The 19976-nt window shown below is 39.6% G+C and overlaps 1 protein-coding gene across 4 annotated transcripts in view; it reads right to left on the bottom strand.

Annotated features, from left to right (window-relative positions):
- The window catches only part of fndc5a (fibronectin type III domain containing 5a), a 101826-nt gene that overhangs the window by 8013 nt on the left and 73837 nt on the right, over positions 1 to 19976 (bottom strand). For 2 of the 4 annotated variants that reach the window (XM_061968537.2, XM_061968538.2), the window contains exons 3-5: positions 15687 to 15885; positions 7804 to 7878; positions 5052 to 5185 (exon numbers count right to left, since the gene is read on the bottom strand). In XM_061968537.2, the coding sequence (XP_061824521.1) occupies positions 5052 to 5185; positions 7804 to 7878; positions 15687 to 15885 (408 nt within the window). Of the gene's footprint in view, positions 1 to 4990; positions 5186 to 7803; positions 7879 to 15686; positions 15886 to 19976 lie in introns of all 4 variants that reach the window. The other 2 variants (XR_009816004.2, XM_061968539.2) reach the window with 2 other exon arrangements.

Raw genomic sequence — 19976 nt, 5'->3', positions numbered from 1 at the left:
CTTGCTACGTGGGTCTAAAAGTAGCTAAGCTACAGGAAAAGCTACTTGTTAAAAAAGTAGCGAAGCTACCGACAAGCTACTGGAAAATGTAGTTAAGCTACTTAGTTTAGCTACATGTAACTTGAAACTTCCCATCACTGCTAGTTTGTCAGTTTCGCTAGTGGATTATGCAAATCTTTATAGTTGGGTGGTACATGTACCAAAGAAGTGCTAGTTGAGGTGTCCAGTGGCAATGCAGCGGGGATATTCAAGTTGTTTTGGGGGCTACATTTTCAGAAAGCTAAGGACGGTGAGGCCGGGGTCCTCCCTTCACTATTAGTCTTATTTAGTATATTCTGGAGCACCAGCATACTCTACAGTAAAAGTTTGATTTTGGTCTATTTATTTTGTCAGAATTACAGGAGTGCGCTGCTATTTTTTTAAAGGATTTTGACCTTAACTTGTGAGTCACCAGTTGAAAAGCCCAAATGATGAAAAACAGAGGACCTAAAATGGAAGATGTTGAACAATTGACTACCGACTATATCTGAAGTAAACAAGCTACAGCAACACTTGAGTTACATCAATCACAAACACTTTTAATCTTGTTGTACATGTCGCATGTTGCAAAGACAATTAAACATTTATCACATTACGGAAAGACCAAAAAATCTGCAGTCCCTTCCTAGGTTTCTCATTGTTCCCATTGGGTTGAGTTTTTTCTTGCCCCAACGTGGGATCAGAACCGAGGATGTCGTTGTGGTTTGTGCAGCCCTTTGAGGCATTTGTGATTTAGTGCTATATAATATATATATATTATATATAATAATATATATAAATAAAAATAGATTTTTTTCAATAAATTCTAGATGTTTATTATAATTATTTTTCATTGTACTTTGTAGACACTTGTTGTTTGAACAACCTCTTAAACCGCACCAAGTTAGTACACTGTTTGAGTTCTTTGCTTAATCTATTCCATAATTTAGTTCCACATACTGATATACTAAATGCATTAAGTGTTGTACGTGCATACACATGTTTTAAGTTAGATTTTTCTCTAAGGTTATATTTGAGTTGTTGTACATACTTTGGTGTCGTCAACCTTTTGAGGGCACAAAGGTTGACGACACCTCAACCTTTTGAGGGCACGAGGGCCAAATATCAGAACAGGAAGGCCATCAAATAAACCAACATGGTCATAATTAATGTAGCTTAAAGGGGAATTGAACTTTTTGCCAATCGTCTAAATCATTATGAAAGACATGACCACGCATGGATTAAAAGAAAAAATAACATTCTAAATATTAAATAAACGCGATTAAATGTCTGCTTACAATGGAGCTTATAGGAGCCATTCAATTCGGCCTATAAAGCCCCTAAAAAAACATCCCAACACGTCTGTTAGTGCTTTATATACATGATGTAAGTATATATGTAATGTAGTAGCGGGCACATTTATAATAACATTTAATATTGACGTATTTTGATCATTTTACATAATAAAACATCACTTACTGTACAAGGGCTGCTGTCATTAGGATGCCGACTGCTGGGATGTTCATATATTCCCATTCAGGTAAAAATGTCTCATAATCCTCGCGAAGAAACAGGGTGGGGGTGAACAAGCGCTTTTCGTGTTGTTCTCGCCATTTCTGCGTCTAAATTGGCTGTCAAAGTGTACCGAATTTGTCCTTGTCCTTCTACTAGCCAGGTGAGTGGCATAATTTATGATCTGGAAAAAAGTTTGACAAGTAAGGAAACGGGGAAGCAGCTCATCAGTTGTTGATGTCAACATTGGCACGCAAGCTCGTGATCACGGCGCCGCTATAAATAGTTTGTCTGTGTTAGCGCTTATAATAACAGTATCACCAATACTTAGTTATTTTTCAAGTGATGAAATGTAAATGGAGTATTGTTGCCGCTTTTTACATGTTTTTTTATTGGGTTTTATGGGTGTAATAGAGGACCTCCTATTGGCTCCGCTGTATCAGACTTTTATTTACGAGTTAGAATGCATTAAAAAAAAAAATCTGTTGTCATGTCTTTTATAATGATTGTAAACGATAGGGTAAACGATAGGGCAACATTTCAGTTCCCCTTTAAGAATAATTACATTTTTATTTTGCATTACTTTCAATTAAATAAATGAGGCTGTCTATTCCACTGATTTGTTTATTTCTTAATAAATAACATCAATATAATAATAAATAATGTTAATAAATAACATCTGATTTTTCATACTGGTTGAAAAACAGTAAATGAACACAACAGGTCAAATAAAGCGTGTTCTGACTTCCTCTGCCTTTGGGACTTCCCTTAACCTATGCTGTCCCACGCTAACAGCACTAAACTAACTGTTCTACAGAGACAAACAGTATCAAATGCAGTAATAAACAATTATTTAGCTCCGCTTTAACCCATTAACAACTGGGAAAGCATCTGTCATTTTAGATTTTACTTGACGAGAACAATGCAGACATGCAAGCTCACAATGTCCCAATTTTGGAAAATAAAAAAATCTTCTGAACAATTTAGAACCTGCATCATTGTGGCCAAACGGCTAAATAATCCTTTTGCCCACAATGACGATAACATGTTGGGGCTTTATAATATTTAGTGCACGGTGCAAGGGACAAGCGGCAAAAAATGGATGGATGATGGATGTGTTTCCTTCATGCGGTTTTCATTCACGGTAAACTAACGTGGCCGAGTGAGTAAGAGAAAACTGCAAAACCCGCACACATTGTTGCGTTGCGTCGTTAAATCTAAATAGTGTGTTAGAAATTATATGACGAGAGTTTACTGTCTTCTTCTTCTTCAAATGTATCAAACTTTTTTACCTTAGCTTAACTTATACGACGTCTTCATTCAGTGCACTGGGTTTTGAGGAGTCTGAGACGTTCGCACATCTGTTGCGTGCGATGGATTTAACTTCTGTTTGGCCCGGTGATGCTTTGTGTTGTATAGCGCCGTGCTGCATGTGGGACTCCGGCGGTTCGTACGAGGCAGAATTAAACCCACCACTGGTCAACGTGCACACGGCCAAACAGAAGGGCTGCTGTGAAATTCTTGCTCAGGTCGCAGGTTATAGTTTGCTTTGTGCATAATTATAGCTGTTTGCAAATGCACCATATCATTGAATTTCAATATTTTTGATTCAGTTAATAAAGGGTTTGTTTGTTTTCTTTATTTAACATTATGTATTATTCTAACTGACCTCTTTTGTAGCACAGTTAGTGAATGAAGTGTACTTTTGTAGTTTTAGTTTGAGGTGGCTAACAATAAAGCTAATAGGAGTGATGTATTGCACCCAAGAACCCTTCTAAAAAACGCATTGGTCACATGTGGTGACCAATGTACAAACCCCGTTTCCATATGAGTTGGGAAATTGTGTTAGATGTAAATGTAAACGGAATACAATGATTTGCAAATCATTTTCAACCCATATTCAATTGAATGCACTACAAAGACAAGATATTTGATGTTCAAACTCATAAACTTTTTTTTTTTGCAAATAGTAATTAACTTAGAATTTCATGGCTTCAACACGTGCCAAAGTAGTTGGAAAAGGGCATGTTCACCACTGTGTTACATGGCCTTTCCTTTTAACAACACTCAGTAAACGTTTGGGAACTGAGCAGACACATTTTTTAAGCTTCTCAGGTGGAATTCTTTCCCATGTCAGGCAGGCCAGTCTAATACCCGCACTCTTTTACTATGAAGCCACGTTGATGTAACACGTGGCTTGGCATTGTCTTGCTGAAATAAGCAGGGGCGTCCATGGTAACGTTGCTTGGATGGCAACATATGTTGCTCCAAAACCTGTATGTACCTTTCAGCATTAGTGGCGCCTTCACAGATGTGTAAGTTACTCATGTCTTGGGCACTAATACACCCCCATACCATCACAGATGCTGGCTTTTCAACTTTGCGCCGATAACAATCCGGATGGTTCTTTTCCTCTTTGGTCCGGAGGACACGATGTCCACAGTTTCCAAAAACAATTTAAAATGTGGACTCGTCAGACCACAGAACACTTTTCCACTTTGTATCAGTCCATCTTAGATGAGCTCAGGCCCAGCGAAGCCGACGGCATTTCTGGGTGTTGTTGATAAATGCTTTTCGCCTTGAATAGGAGAGTTTTAACTTGCACTTACAGATGTAGCGACCAACTGTAGTTACTGACAGTGGGTTTCTGAAGTGTTCCTGAGCCCATGTGGTGATATCCTTTACACACTGATGTCGCTTGTTGATGCAGTACAGCCTGAGGGATCGAAGGTCACAGGCTTAGCTGCTTACGTGCAGTGATTTCTCCAGATTCTCTGAACCCTTTGATGATATTACGGACCGTAGATGGTGAAATCCCTAAATTCCTTGCAATAGCTGGTAGAGAAAGGTTTTTCTTGAACTGTTAAACATTTTGCTCACGCATTTGTTGACAAAGTGGTGACCCTCGCCCCATCCTTGTTTGTGAATGACTGAGCATTTCATGGAATCTACTTTTATACCCAATCATGGCACCCACCTGTTCCCAATTTGCCTGTTCACCTGTGGGATGTTCCAAATAAGTGTTTGATGAGCATTCCTCAACATTATCAGTATTTATTGCCACCTTTCCCAACTTCTTTGTCACATGTTGCTGGCATCAAATTCTAAAGTTAATGATTATTTTCACAAAAAAAAAAAGTTTATCAGTTTGAACATCAAATATGTTGTCTTTGTAGCATATTCAACCGAGGGTGGGTTGAAAATGATTTGCAAATCATTGTATTCCGTTTATATTTACATCTAACACAATTTCCCAACTCATATGGAAAAAAAACAATTTGCTTGATTGTCACATGAACCATAACCATAAGACAAAGTAATACTGTAGAGTTGTGTGTCAGATGCAGAGTATACTGTGATCAAATAGTGAACGCTGATGGTTTGAGGATCCCTCCTTGACATTGACAAACACCGTATGAGTGCACGTGAATGAGGTCTTAAAGCGGCCGGCACCATTCACCTGCCCGGCGCCGTTGAGAGGGCTAGGCACCTCGGGGGAGGAGAGGGTTGGTGGATTATACCTTACTGCGCAACAGCCCCCCTGTTGGGTGTTCAGGAGTACTGCACTCTGAGGAGTTTTTGGCTTTGTCCTTGTTGTTGTTGGGTTCGTTGTCTTTGATGATGTCATACTGACGGCAGAAGAGAGCGATCACGCCTGGAAATAAGCAAACACAACTAAACTTAAGAGAGGCAGTAATTTTGTGAATGCTGACATTCCTGCTCGTTTTTGACCAGAAGTAATAGACATTTTTAATTGGATACAACCATATTTTTCCGACTATAAGGCAACACTTAAAATCCTTTCATTTTTTCAAAACTCGACAGTGCGCCCTATAACCCGATGCGCCTAATGTACGGAATAATTCTGGTTGTGCTTACTGACCTCGAAGCTATTTTATTTGGTACATGGTGTAATGATAATTGTGACCAGTAGATGGCAGTCACACATGAGAGATATGTGTACACTGCAAGATGACACCAGTAAACAACACCAAAACTTTACATTTTTCATTGAAAATATAGAACATTACACATCACGCTCAAAAATCTGTCAAAATGTTTTAGTACGACTTTGGTATGCTATGAAACCGCACCGCTTGATGGATTGTCGGAGCATTACGGCTACCATAGTCAGACATACTGTACAGTGCTTAAATATACGGGTATTATTGTGGTGTGTGTATAAGGACCGCAAAATGGCACCTATTAGCAGACATATTTGTTTCGCAATATTATGCAAAAACAACTTTTCTTACCTTCTGGTACCTGCTGATGTGTATTTGGGATCTGCATAAGTCCTGAAAATGTGCGTGCGTCCACCATTGTAGTCGATAAGCTTCGTTTTTCTCTCTGTCTTCTTGTTATGGGCATTCATCCTCCGCTGTTGCCATTTATAATATAAAGTAGCATAACTGATATCTGTCAGTAGACTCGGTATGGAAGCGCTACAAATCTGCCGGTGTAGTGTGTTTTCATAAATTAACCACGAAACTTTAGTTATTAGAGAGTGCTGGTGGGACGACGTTTTTTTACGGGACACATTTGGCGTTTTTGTTGCACAAGTGAGCCACGGATTAGGAGATGCTGCTCCGTTATTGATTTAAGTAAAGTCTCAACGTCATTAAAACAGTTAGCTCCATCTTTTGACACTTATTCAACTCCTTTTCTTGCAAGCTACACCTGTAGAACAAAGATGACGGGAAGGAGATGCGGTCAAAGTGGAGCCACGTAAATAAGACTGCCCACAAAACGGCGCATCCTATGAAACATTTTGACCAAAGAACCACTATGACACTTTATGTAGACCACAAGGAAGTGTTTTACATTCAGAAAAAAACATCATAATATGACCCCTTTTAAAGCGCCTATAATCCGGTGCGCCTTTGGTATGAAAAAGTGCTACAACAAAATAGACCTGAATAGACCCGTTCATCGGCAGTGCGCCTTACAATCAGGTCTGCCATATTGTCCGAAAAATACAGTCAAAGCATACTAACGCCACCTGTCTATAGCGGCCAAACTGTTTTTTTTGCTGCAGACAAAAGTAATGTGATACACCCGGTCTGTATAATGCTGCCAGCGGCTACATATTTTGCAACCCAAAATTATTTTTTTACTCTATATAGCGGCCACTAATATCAAAATGTTCTGCATTGATGCATGATGTTGATGGGTCAAATCCCAGTTGTTGTTATTTTTTAATTGTTTACTCTTTTTAGGATAAACTTAGTCCAATATGAATTGATTTCTTGCGGCTTTCGTAAACCTACTACAGACATTTGCATGCAGGGGGTTTGGACACATCACTTTCCTTGCTCTGCCTCCTGGTGTCCAGACTAAAGAACATAACTCCATAAATTGAATCAAGACAACAGGAGACAATGTGGAAGAGTGTTTTTTGCTTTTTCTATAGCTTGTAGCTTTATAGTAGTATATGTTTTAATTGTTTTTAAGTAATAAATAGTATACATACTTTCACTTAAAAGTATTTATAATAAGTATTGCTTTATTACTACTAATACAGTCGTCACTCGCCACAACGCGTTTTAAAGTCGGCGGCTTCATTCTACCGCATATTTTGTTTTTTGTTTTATTTTTGGCTCATATAAAAAAAATAGCATTAAAATGCCTATATGAACTAAAATATCAATACTACAGTAGTATTGGCCTCGAGATGAACCCAAACAGATAAGAACGTGCTGTTCAGTATAGTGGCCGCTGAATGGCTTAGCCTTAGGCAGCATTACTATATTGGATTGAACGAGTGTAAAGGTTACTATGTGGGGGTTATTTATTGCCTCAAAGGATTTCATAATGTTAAAAACTATTCAGAAAAAGAACATCTGACATTGTATTTCTGGACTGTATATTTCAAAAACCCAATAAACAAATGTTTCAAATATTTTTTAATATTTTAATATTTAGAAGAACGTAAACAGGTTTTTTCATTCTGTAGCGCTGAAAATATTTGATTTAGAATTAGTAATTCCTACTTCGCGGAAATTAATTTACCATGGTCAGGCCCGGAACAAATGATCAGCGATAAACGAAGGATTACTGTAATATTTATGAAATTATTGTTATTTATTACTTCCGACTTCTGAGGTTGCCCTTTATTTTTGTAGACAAGATATAGATGTAATTGTGGAAAGAAAAGCTGTTTTGTAGCAATGACGTAGTAACACTGCAGTGTCTAATCAGAGTTCTCCCTGTTTGGACATCCTGATCCTGTGTCATTCAAATTTCGAGTATTTTTCTCTACATAATCCTCACCTGCCCACATGATGAGCACCACAACGATTATGATGAGTTCACCCGCCCTCAGTTGGTCCTCCATTGTTACTTCGTCTGTGAGAGTCAAAAGGCAATTGTTGGGTTATTACTCAAATGCTTTGGCCTCGGTTAAAATCCCTTTACGAGTCAGTAATATTTCAGTTTATGTGATGAACAGAGAATAATTGACGATGATGGTGCAGGTGCACATTTATTGAACATATCAGCACAATGTTTTTACTGCTCAATGTCTGACAACCAAGCATACTGAGCCAGGAGGAAAATAGGTCAGCATATACTGTATTTAAGCAGAGCTAGTCTTCTGCTATATGAATCCAGATCTTGAATACTGAGGATGCCTCAATAAATTGAGGCAGTGAAAAATAATCAATCTTTAGAGATAAAATCTGGAAGAATATACAATGCATGCAGCTTTCTGTGGAACAAAACAAGAATTTCAACTAATTTTTGTCTGGCGTTACGGAATGTTGTGGAAGTCACAGAGTTTATGTAAAGTTCATCAGTGTGTAAAAAAACTGCACTCACATCCTTTTATTAGACGGACTGGGTGACATTTGGAGGTCCCAGTGTACATGGCAGGCACCCCATGCTCCAGTAGTTTTTAGAAACAAGCAATTCTGTTGATTGATTGGCCTCTGTTGCCCCGTTTTAAGTAATCAAACACCACTACACAATGAGGGGTGGAGGCTCCTGATACCGTTGGCTTTACTGGGCCAAACTGGTGTAATGTAACACTACTGAAGCAGAAAGGTTGGTCTGTGGCAGCACAGTATGACCTATGCTTATTAACGATACTTCCGACACTAACATATAAAGATTAAAAGGCATTATATAATTTTTTCTCCCAAATAATATTTTATATTAGAACTTAAATGTGGTACCAAAATAACAAACATCTGTTAAACAAAAATTACATGATTCAGTCATAAATGAACTAGTGGTGTCCTAATCCGATATTGATATCAGATATTGGCACCGATATCTGCAAAATTATAATGGTTTGCATCTAAAATCTCCGATATAAGCTCTGACACCAGCAGTCCTGCAGCCCGTTTACTTGTGCAAAGCTGGACATACAGTTAATATCTAAATGTCCTCCAATAAGCACACACGGTTAGCTTTTTCTTGTATTTTAGTCAAGTCAATTACAAAAAGGTGAGGGATTAGAGTAAGAGCAGCTCGAAGACCTCGATGAGAAAGAATAACAAAGGACCCAGATTTCCCATGCCCGGACACGGGTCACCGGGGCCCCCTTCTGGAGCCAGGATTTAATGAATGATTGGGACCACTAAGTGTCGCCAAAGACAAACTAACACTTCACTTTAAAAGCATACATCTGTCATAGGGTTAGTGTTTTTCATACCTATCATTGTTTTCTTGAGTAATTTCACTTCATCAAGCCTTTTCCACACTACAAAATGATAACGCTATGTACATTTTATGATATTTGTTGATATTGTATTAGATTAATATCAGTATTTGCCAATACTTTATGCTCCAATATCAATATCTTATCGGAAGTGAAAAAGTTGTGGGACATCCCTAAAATTAACCCTCTGGGGACATTCGATTTTAATTATCTTCATCCCTAAGTTCTTAAAGGGCGTAAAAACATTTTGGATTCCTTTTTTTCTTTTCTACTAAGACATTTCAAACACTTTGCTATGCAAATATGAGACCACTTTCTCTACGGCTGATTTTTCAAAAAAATGCAAAGATTAATTTCGACAATTTTAAATACTAACCCAGGTGTTTATGGGCAGTTTGCTGAGAGATGACCTGTGCAAGAAAACATCAAAACATATTTTTAAAGATCCTTTCGACGTCTTGATTGGAAAAGAGCAGAGATTTCAGTTGTTGTTGTATTTTACTACTAATGTCAGTAACAGTATTTTTTTTTTCTCATTTCACCGTCTTGGAAACACACTAAAATGACTATTAAGCAATTCTCGTCCGAACGACCACTTACAAAACATCTGCTCATCTTCTGTTGAAAGAAACCGTAATGAGACAGAGAGGTGCTAAAATGTGATGTGGATGATGTATGAAGGATGATGAAAAGCAGACATGCGCTCTACAGTGACACTTTGTGGATGGTGTACACAGTGGGGGAGTGGGAATAGACTATTAAATCTATGTGTATGGGGGGGCAGGGGTGGGGGGATTTGTGTCTGTGTATGTATATTGTAGAACTGTACAAGTCCGAAAGGGGAAGAATCAAATTTCCAAACACATAGTTCCATTGGAAATATGAAAAATCCATCGTGGGATCATACTGCCATTATGAAATCTATAACTTACTTTTAATTTACATAAAGTTGTAACATTGTAATTTCCCCAAAGTGGGATAAATAAAGTCTATCTTTTCCTATCCTTTTCTTAAATTCTATTTTTACTAATGTAGAAATAGGTCACTATTATTATGAAGATGTAAAATAATATATAATACTGCATATAAAAGATGTGCCTCGCACATATCACTTTTTAACATTTTTAACTGCCAAAAGTTACCCTACTGTAAGCTCTCTAGGTTCTCTATGTCCATCTTTTGGAAATGTGTCAGCAAAAACAAAACCAAAAAAACATGCAAGCCCCCGACATTTGAAGCAAATTTTGAAATGTCAGTCAATTTTTTGTTTATCTGTACAATACAGAAATGCAGTGGTACCAATTTTACCGTTTTCGTCCATCGGAGATTGAATGGTATGAAAAATGATTACATTTTTCCCATTAAAAATAATCCATTTAATTAGTTCCAGACACCCAAAAATATCAACATAAATCACATTTCATAGAGAATAATTGTTTTTTGAAATGCAAAAAACAAAGCCAAATGCATATGAACAACAAATTAAATGTACAAATAAACATTTATTATTACTTTTATTGAAAACTCTGGTAGCTTATTTTGCAGTCGTACTCAATAAAAACAACCCCCCAAAAAACCCACAGAGACTGAGTGACCAATGAACTAGATTTAAGAGAAAATAGACGACAGTGGTACCTCAGCTTAAGAGTTCTCAAATTTAAGAGTGTTTTGAAATAAGAGTTGTCTCTCGGCTTATTGTAATGCTTTAGGTTGCGAGCAAAAATTTGAGTTACAAGCATCCACGCCATTAGCTGGCGTAGCAAATGTCACAATGAACATCTTAAGATCTGCCCAAAACATCTGGTCTTACTCGCTAGCATTAGCTTATAGCTAGAGATCGAGATAACTTTGTTTTCCAACCAGGGGATGGAAGAAAGTGAGCGTGGAGGACATTGCTGAGAAGAAGTGGATGACATTTGTTGAATTAAAAAAAAAAAATCAAGACTGAATGTGTTGCCCACTTGACTGAAACAGAATGAGTCTAACGCCAAGAAAGTTAAAATAATATCCAAACTGCAGATATTGAGAAAATATATTATGAATATATATAAGCTGCTGATGGTGTGTTTGATGAAGAAGCAACTCAAAGGAGATATCGAACAAGTCTACTCTCTAAGGTAAATGTTGTACATTATGATTACATTACTTCATAAAACTACTGTGGTTGTTAGTAGTACTTTATATTGTATTGTTTGTATACAATGTGATTTATTTAAAAGTTAGTTTTTCTTTTAAAAGTCATCACATGTTAAAACTGTGCTGCTGTAGACCAATTAATTTCCATTAATTTCAATGTTGATTTGGGTGTAACCAATTAAGCTTGTAAGTGGAGGTGCTATGGAAAATTTGGGGCACATTTTTTTTGGGCAAAAAAATTGTTATGAAAAAAAATAGGCCGTACATCCCATCTATTTTCTACCGCTTGTCCCTTTTGGGGTCTCGGGGGGGTCGCTGGAGCCTATCTCAGCTGCATTCGGGCGGTAGGCAGGGTACACCCTGGACAAGTCGCCACCTCATCGCAGATGGGGCGTACAAAAACTGTAAAATGGTTGTTGCTTACTTTAATAATTTATCAAAATCTGCAAGCCAAAAAATATTGTAGAGCAGGGTTTTTGAAGTGTGATACAGTTAGCCTCCCTTCAGAGAAATTAATTTTTGGAGCATTTTTGTGGAGTTTACTACTCGCTCAATATTGAACACAAACATCTATAGATTTTTTTTTGACAGGCTAACTAATTACTTTTGAATTTCAGAACCCCTGCTCTACGGTAAAGTTGTGACTTTTTGACGCTCTATGGAAAAGAATAATCTTGGTCACCATGCTTCGCCCACATCCTATAATGAACACCTAAACTCTTCGAAATTTAGCATCTTCCATATGTCTAATCTGTCTGGGTAAAGTTTGAAAGCAATCAGATGAAATATCTAGGAGTAACTGGTTCATACTTGCCAACCTTGAGACCTCCGATTTCGGGAGGTGGGGGGTGGGGGCGTGGTCAGGGGTGGGGCGGGGGGTGTGGTTAAGATATATATATATATATAAGAAATACTTGACTTTCAGTGAATTCTAGCTATATATATATATATATTGTATTACATATATGTATATATACATATATATATATATATATATATATATATATATATATATATATATATATATATATATATATATATATATAAATAAATAAAAGAAATACTTGAATTTCAGTGTTCATTTATTTACACATATACACACACATAACACTCATCTACTCATTGTTGAGTTAAGGGTTGAATTGTCCATCCTTGTTCTATTCTCTGTCACTTTTTCAGAACACACACATTATACAAATATACATTATAAAATCAATAAGAAAACGGGAGCTCTAATTTGGGAGTCTGAATTAGGATCAGAAGTTCCTATATAAACATTGCACACTCACGTCGCATTTTTGTATTGATTACTGCAGCTGTGCACTGGATTCATTCACAAATACAAACTACAACTCACAAACACTTTAGAGTTAGGCTCCACCATCAGAATGTGTACTTAAACTTATAAAGATCACATGGATATTATTCAGTGAGTTGATTCACCAAAACTAACCTGTTATACAGGAGGAAAACGCACACAGGACATTTCAATTGTTCACAGACTGGTCGCGCTCATCAGAATGACAAGACACTTCCGGTCTGCAGGTGATTGCATTCAATTGGGAAGAAACGCTCTACTGCCCCCTACTGACCAATGTGAATACTGATAAATGTGTAATGACAGCTCCAAAAACGAATTCAAACCACAAAATAAAATAAATAAATCAACACAAAAATGTGACACATGATGGGTGGGTCACATATGCATGTACAGTAGATGGCAGTATTGTCCTGTTTAAAAGTGTCACAACATTGCTGTTTACGGTAGACGAAAACTTGACTGCTGTTGTTGTGTGTTGTTACCGCGCTGGGAGGACGTTAATGAAACTGCCTAACAATAAACCCACATAAGAAACCAAAAACTCGCCCTCCATCATTAGCTGTTTATATTGTGGGAAAGCGGACGTGTGAATAGGCTGTCAACACGTCACTCAGGTCCGCATGGAGCTGGAGGGGGGGTGGCCTCCAGCTCCGCCTGAATTTCGGGAGATTTTCGGGAGAAAATTTGTCCCGGGAGGTTTTCGGGAGAGGCGCAGAATTTCGGGAGTCTCCTGGAAAATCCGGGAGGGTTGGCAAGTATGAACTGGTTACAGAACAACACCTGGAAATAGTGAACATCTGCAGGACATGACTTTTTCAAAGTTTTGAGGTTAAAAATGTACTTATAAGATGTGGAGTTGCATGTTAAAGGGGAACATTATCACCAGACCTATGTAAGCGGCAATATATACCTTGATGTTGCAGAAAAAAGACCATATATTTTTTTAACCGATTTCCGAACTCTAAATGGGTGAATTTTGGCGAATTAAACGCCTTTCTAATATTCGCTCTCGGAGCGATGACGTCACAACGTGGCGTCGCATCGGGAAGCAATCCGCCATTTTCTCAAACACCCAGTCAAATCAGCTCTGTTATTTTCTGTTTTTTCGACTGTTTTCCGTACCTTGGAGACATCATGCCTCGTCGGTGTGTTGTCGGAGGGTCTAACAACACGAACAGGGACGGATTCAAGTTGCACCAGTGGCCCAAAGATGCGAAAGTGGCAAGAAATTGGACGTTTGTTCCGCACACTTTACCGACGAAAGCTATGCTACGACAGAGATGGCAAGAATGTGTGGATATCCTGCGACACTCAAAGCAGATGCATTTCCAACGATAAAGTAAAAGAAATCTGCCGCCAGACCCCCATTGAATCTGCCGGAGTGTGTGAGCAATTCAGGGACAAAGGTCCTCGGTAGCACGGCAAGCAATGGCGGCAGTTTGTTCCCGCAGACGAGCGAGCTAAACCCCCTATCGACCCTAGCTTCCCTGGCCTGCTGACATCAACTCCAAAACTGGACAGATCAGCTTTCAGGAAAAGAGAACGGATGAGGTTATGTCTCCAGAATATATTAATTGATGAAAATTGGGCTGTCTGCACTCTCAAAGTGCATGTTGTTGCCAAATGTATTTCATATGTTGTAAACCTAGTTCATAGTTGTTAGTTTCCTTTAATGCCAAACAAACACATACCAATCGTTGGTTAGAAGGCGATCGCCGAATTCGTCCTTGCTTTCTCCCGTGTCGCTGGCTGTCGTGTCGTTTTCGTCGGTTTCGCTTGCATACGGTTCAAACCGATATGGCTCAATAGCTTCAGTTTCTTCTTCAGTTTTGTTTTCGCTGCCTGCCTCCACACTACAACCATCCGTTTCAATACATTCGTAATCTGTTGAATCGCTTAAGCCACTGAAATCCGAGTCTGAATCCGAGCTAATGTCGCTATAGCTTGCTGTTCTTTCCGCCATGTTTGTTTGTGTTGGCTTCACTATGTGACATCACAAGAAAGTGGACGGGTGTTTATAACGATGGTTAAAATCAGGCACTTTGAAGCTTTTTTTAGGGATATTGCGTGATGGGTAAAATTTTGAAAAAAACTTCGAAAAATATAATAAGCCACTGGGAACTGATTTTTAATGGTTTTAACCATTCTGAAATTGTGATAATGTTCCCCTTTAATTAAATTAGGCACACAGTCTGTGTGACAATCTCTACTACCTTATATTTATGTATGGCAATATGAGGCTGAAATGTTATCTTTAAACATAACGGAAGTTAGCTTAGCAGCTTTGAACTGCTGTTCTAAAGGCTTCAGAGAAAAAGTAATTGTGATGAAAGATCAAGAAAATGAGCATACGACGGTATAGTAAACAAAACCCAATAACAGGGAGAAAAAAATCAAACCCTTGCAGCTATGGATTTTTGCCAAATATTTCCTTTGCAGAAACCAGCCACAGACAACACATCCAGAGGTAATTAGGCCTCTATAGTAGAAAGAGCATATCTTTAATCTTCTGCAGTAATGGTACAGTATTTATATTCCACACATCTCCCACTTTCCGCTATAAACAAACTTCAGACTCTCTGGGTGCACTTTCTGGGAAGTGTCTGAATTCAGCAGAGTGTCTCACAAGGGGAATGACAAAGAATACTGTAGATAAGGCTTTAGCCAGAAGCACATAGATTTACCACCCCTTGCAGCCACGACTTCCCCCTGCCCGAAGACTGATAAATACCCCCCCACCGCGCTTACCCGCAGTTTGGTTTACTGTGCAGTGGTGCTGACTGCAGGCAGGGTGAAGCCTGCAGAGCCATGTCAATACAGAATGAAGTATACACCCCCGTGGCCGTGTAGGAGCACTCTGTTGTGAAATTTCATTTCACGCTTTGGGTGCATATTGATTTTTATTGGTCTTTAGACAAAATCAGTCAAGAGTTTGTCAAAAGGCCAAGTTCATTCTGCCTATTCTGGCTTGAGAGCAAACGCATAAAAAGCGATGCAAGCATATTTTGTATTCATGTGTGTTTTGCACCACTTCACCTTTGTTCTTAGAACCCTGAGTCTCGACCTCCTTTGGTGTTCGGAAGCGTAAAGGCTCGCTTTGTGGGCTCGTTCCAAACATGCTGATGGACTGGACATGGATGATGTAGTCTGTCTCCTCCTCCAAGTCCCACAATGCGCAGGAGCGTGTGGTGGTGTTCACTTCCTGGATGAATCGTAGCATATGCACGTCTTTTTTCTGTTGGTGCACGATAAACAAGAAATTGGTTTAAGTTCTTGTTTGACGTCCCACTTCTTTTATACATCTAAAAAAATCATAGCTAAAATATTATAATAATAATAATAGATTCAATTTATATGAATTAAATTAATAACATTTCTCATTGTACACTCATTTGATACACTTCTGCCAGTTTAAACCTTGATTCTACTTTTAATATAAAGCTACATTAAGCCTCCGATGCGACGGAAAACAGACACAAAGTGTTATAAGTCATATTTAATTTTTTCCAAAACTTTCATCACCTAAAATTTTTCTAGAGCTTCAGACCTATACATAGATATAACGTTTTTTTTAGATATATATTTGTAATGCTTTATGCTCTTTTTGTAAAAAAAAAACCAAACGGCCCCAAAAACACATTTTATTAGGGGAAAAACACAAAATATGCAATATTAAAAAAAAAACAGTTGCAAAGTGAACTGATTTAGATGATGTAATTACAGCCATTTATGTGTCAATAATTCATAACAACCATGGTTTGCATGCCTTATTATTTTTGGAGCAATGACAGCTTTTTCCAAGAATTCTCCTTATCCCTCCTTAGCCAAAAAATGTACACGCTCAAAAAAGTGTAATCAGTAAGTCATATTTTTTTTAGCTTTCAACGTATTCAACTTTTTCAACAGCTTCAGACCCATCGATTGATATACATGTTTATCCATCCATCCATCCATCCATCCATCCATCCATCCATCCATCCATCCATCCATCCATTTTCTTCCGCTTGTGTCCTTCGAGCTCGCGAGGGGTGCTGGAGCCCAGAGGTGGGACCAAGTCATTGTTTTGCAAGTCACAAGTAAGTCTCAAGTCTTTGCCCTCAAGTCCGAGTCAAGTCCCGAGTCAAGACAGGCAAGACCCGAGTCAAGTCCAAAGTCAAGACTGGAAAGTCTCAAGTCAAGTCCTAAGTCCTGCATTTTGAGTTTCGAGTCCTTTCAAGTCCTTTTAACCACAGACTAATATATAAACACAGATTGTGTATGCTTTTCAAATGCTGTATTTATTTATTAAAACAAGTGCATTTTAAATTGCAGGAAAGAAAATTGTGCTGACATTGCACATTATAATAGCACTATTAACCAGTCATTTTAAACATTAACTCATTCCTTTACAGAACAAACACATTGAAAAATAAAGTGCAAATGTACTTATTTGTACAAAAGTGTTAACATTGAAAGAACATGACATATACGTGAACATAACAAAAAAGTTGTACTTTTTATATGTCAGGGCCCTATGCTGCATTGCATTTGCAAAAGACCAAATTAGCCAAGAGTCTGTCAGTCATTTGTGCACGATGGGGGCGTAGTATGATGCCACCATGGCTGAAAACTCGCTCCACTGGAGCACTGGAGGCAGGCACTGCCAAGACTCTCATGGCCACTCGGAACAGTGAAGGAAGAGTCTTCATGTTCAATGCCCAGAACAAAAGGGGGAGAGAGTTTTTTTGGGTTGGTGCACTACTTGTAAGTGTATCTTGTGTTTTTTATGTTGATTTAATTTAAAAAAAATAAAAAAAATAAAAATTCTTGTGCGGCCCGATACCAATCGATCCACGGACCAGTACCGGGCCGCGGCCCGGTGGTTGGGGACCACTGAGGTAAACAACCAACAGTATGTCAGAAAGCTAGCTAAAACGGTACACATATTCATAATATAGTATACATTTTAACTGACCTTTATTTTACTATTTTTGTCTTTTTTTTAGGTGGCTAAAATACGGGGTGCTGCTGACCGCCGTCTAACGTTACGTGTGATATATTGACTAACGTAACCCTGCTTAAAAAAATCACTGAACAAAAAGTATGAATAAGGTAGTGAACTGCAACAGATTCCCGTGTTTGCAATAACGTTATAACGTTAGCAGTGAGTTTACAGCCTCACTGATTTAACTACACAGCAAATAAAAGTCACGTTACTTAGCCAATAAACGTTATCTTCCATTCAAAACTTACCGTTCTTTGTGCAACTTCAAATGCCGGACGAAGTTGGAAGTTGTTGCCTCTCCATCAGTAATTTTCGAACCGCATGTGTTGCATGCTGCAAACCGTTTTGTGTTGACCACCTCGTAATTTTTATACCCAATCGAAATTATTTTAGGCATCATTTTTTGTTCACTGGCGTGTGGTTTGGACATGTCTTCTTCGTTGGTTGTCCTGCAATTTGATTGGATGAATGCTGTGTGATGAAAACAAAGTAGATCTAATTTGATTGGCTGTTGTACTGACAGCACACCAGCTGACACACGCAACGCTGATAGACAAGTACACAATGAAAAATACGGAGCGCTCCCGAATAACTTTTTCATCTTTGGGTTTTGGGGAAAGTAGCAAGTCATGTCAAGTCATGTCAATTCAAAAGGCTCAAGTCCAAGTGAAGTCACAAGTCATTGATGTTAAAGTCTAAGTCGAGTTGCAAGTCTTTTTACATTTTGTCAAGTCGAGTCTAAAGTCATCAAATTCATGACTCGAGTCTGACTCGAGTCCAAGTCATGTGACTCGAGTCCACACCTCTGCTGGAGCCTATCTCAGCTGTTTATATATTTGTGATATTTTATGCTCTTTTTGTAAAAAACACATTTGGGATAAACACAAAATATGCAGTATTCCTAAAAATGAGCTGCAAAGTGGAATAGCTCGAGTGCAGTCTGGATAAGTTCCAGCCCCCCTGCAAACCCGAGAGGGACATGTGGTAGTAAATGGATGGATGGATGGAAGATATCGGCACCTATTTTTTGTGAAACTGAACGTTTGCTTTAAATGTTGTCAGTCTCCGAAGCCACTGAGGACAAGTCAAAACGGAGCTTCAGCAGCTGTGGAACTCAACTGTTGCTAGGTGTTGCAGCTGATGGCGCAGAGGGCGTCCATTCACTGGCCACAAACACGGCCAACGAGGAGGCGGACGTGGTCGAGAATCCTTTCTCAGCAACCATTGTAGTCCATGCCCAAGTCCTAATGGCTGCTGATGGCGTAGAGGGCATCTATGGACTAGCCACATTCGTGGCCGACAAGGATACAGGCCGCGAGCACCTGACCGATGCTTCCACGTCAGGCGAGCCGGCTGCTGGGCTGAAGGTTGCGCTGGAGCAGGCTGCTGGGCTGGTGGTGTCGTTAGAAGACCCACTGGAGGCAGAGCTGGAGCAGGCTGCTGGGCTGGTGGCGTCGACAGAAGACCCACTGGAGACGAGGGTGGTGGTGTTGTCGGAAGACACACTCGAGACGAGGATGGTGGCGTTGTCGAAAGACCCACTCGAGTAGCTGGTGGCGTCTGCAGGCCCACTGGAGTTGCTTGTGGTGTCTGCAGAGCTGGAGTAGTAGGCAGCTGAGCAGGCTTTGAAGCTGGAGCAAGCTCAGCTTGAGCAGGCTTTGAAGCTGAAGCAATCTTGACTTGAGTGGGCGTCAAAGCTGGAGCGAGCTTGGCTTGAGCCGGGGTCGAAGCTGGAGCAAGCTTGGGATGAGCGGGCGTTAAAGCTGTAGCAAGCCTGGCTTGAGCAAGCGTCGGAAGCTGGAGCGAGCTTGGTTTGACGTAGGACTGGCAGTGGCTGCCGTGCAGGAGGTGGGACCTTGGCTGGACGTAGGACTGCTTGGGCGAGCTCAACTGGAGCTGTCGTGGCTTGAGCAAATCCTCCATATTAAGCTCCACAAGCACCTTTCGGTACCAGTTGTTCATCCAAGCCGCACTCTACTTATCCGCAGGGTCATTTGATGGTCGGAGAGTTGGAACAGGAAGTAATGTTGGCGGCGGTCTTGCTGGATGTTGAGCTGTGTCTCTTCAGTCACACAGCCTACTCTCCTAGCCCCCTTCTCAAAGAGCGGATTCCAAACACTCAATGAAGCTAGAGGGAGGAGCTGTCGACCCGTGACCTTAGTCGGGGCAGAAGCCAAGGGTGGGTGGGTCTTGGGAAGCTGGGCAGTCGCAGTTGTCGGGTGCCAGGCCTTGGAGAACCGGGGTGCTGGAACCAGAACAGGAAAAGCAGGGGTTCTGGAAAACTGTGGAGCGGGTGAGGAGGTAGGAGCTTGAGCACTGGCCAACTGTGGTTGACTCGCTTT

Source organism: Nerophis lumbriciformis, linkage group LG08, assembly GCF_033978685.3.
Source record: "Nerophis lumbriciformis linkage group LG08, RoL_Nlum_v2.1, whole genome shotgun sequence".
NCBI classification, from domain to species: domain Eukaryota; kingdom Metazoa; phylum Chordata; class Actinopteri; order Syngnathiformes; family Syngnathidae; genus Nerophis; species Nerophis lumbriciformis.
Note: the sequence above shows the minus strand (reverse complement) of the source record. Positions and strands in the feature narration are given on the sequence as shown.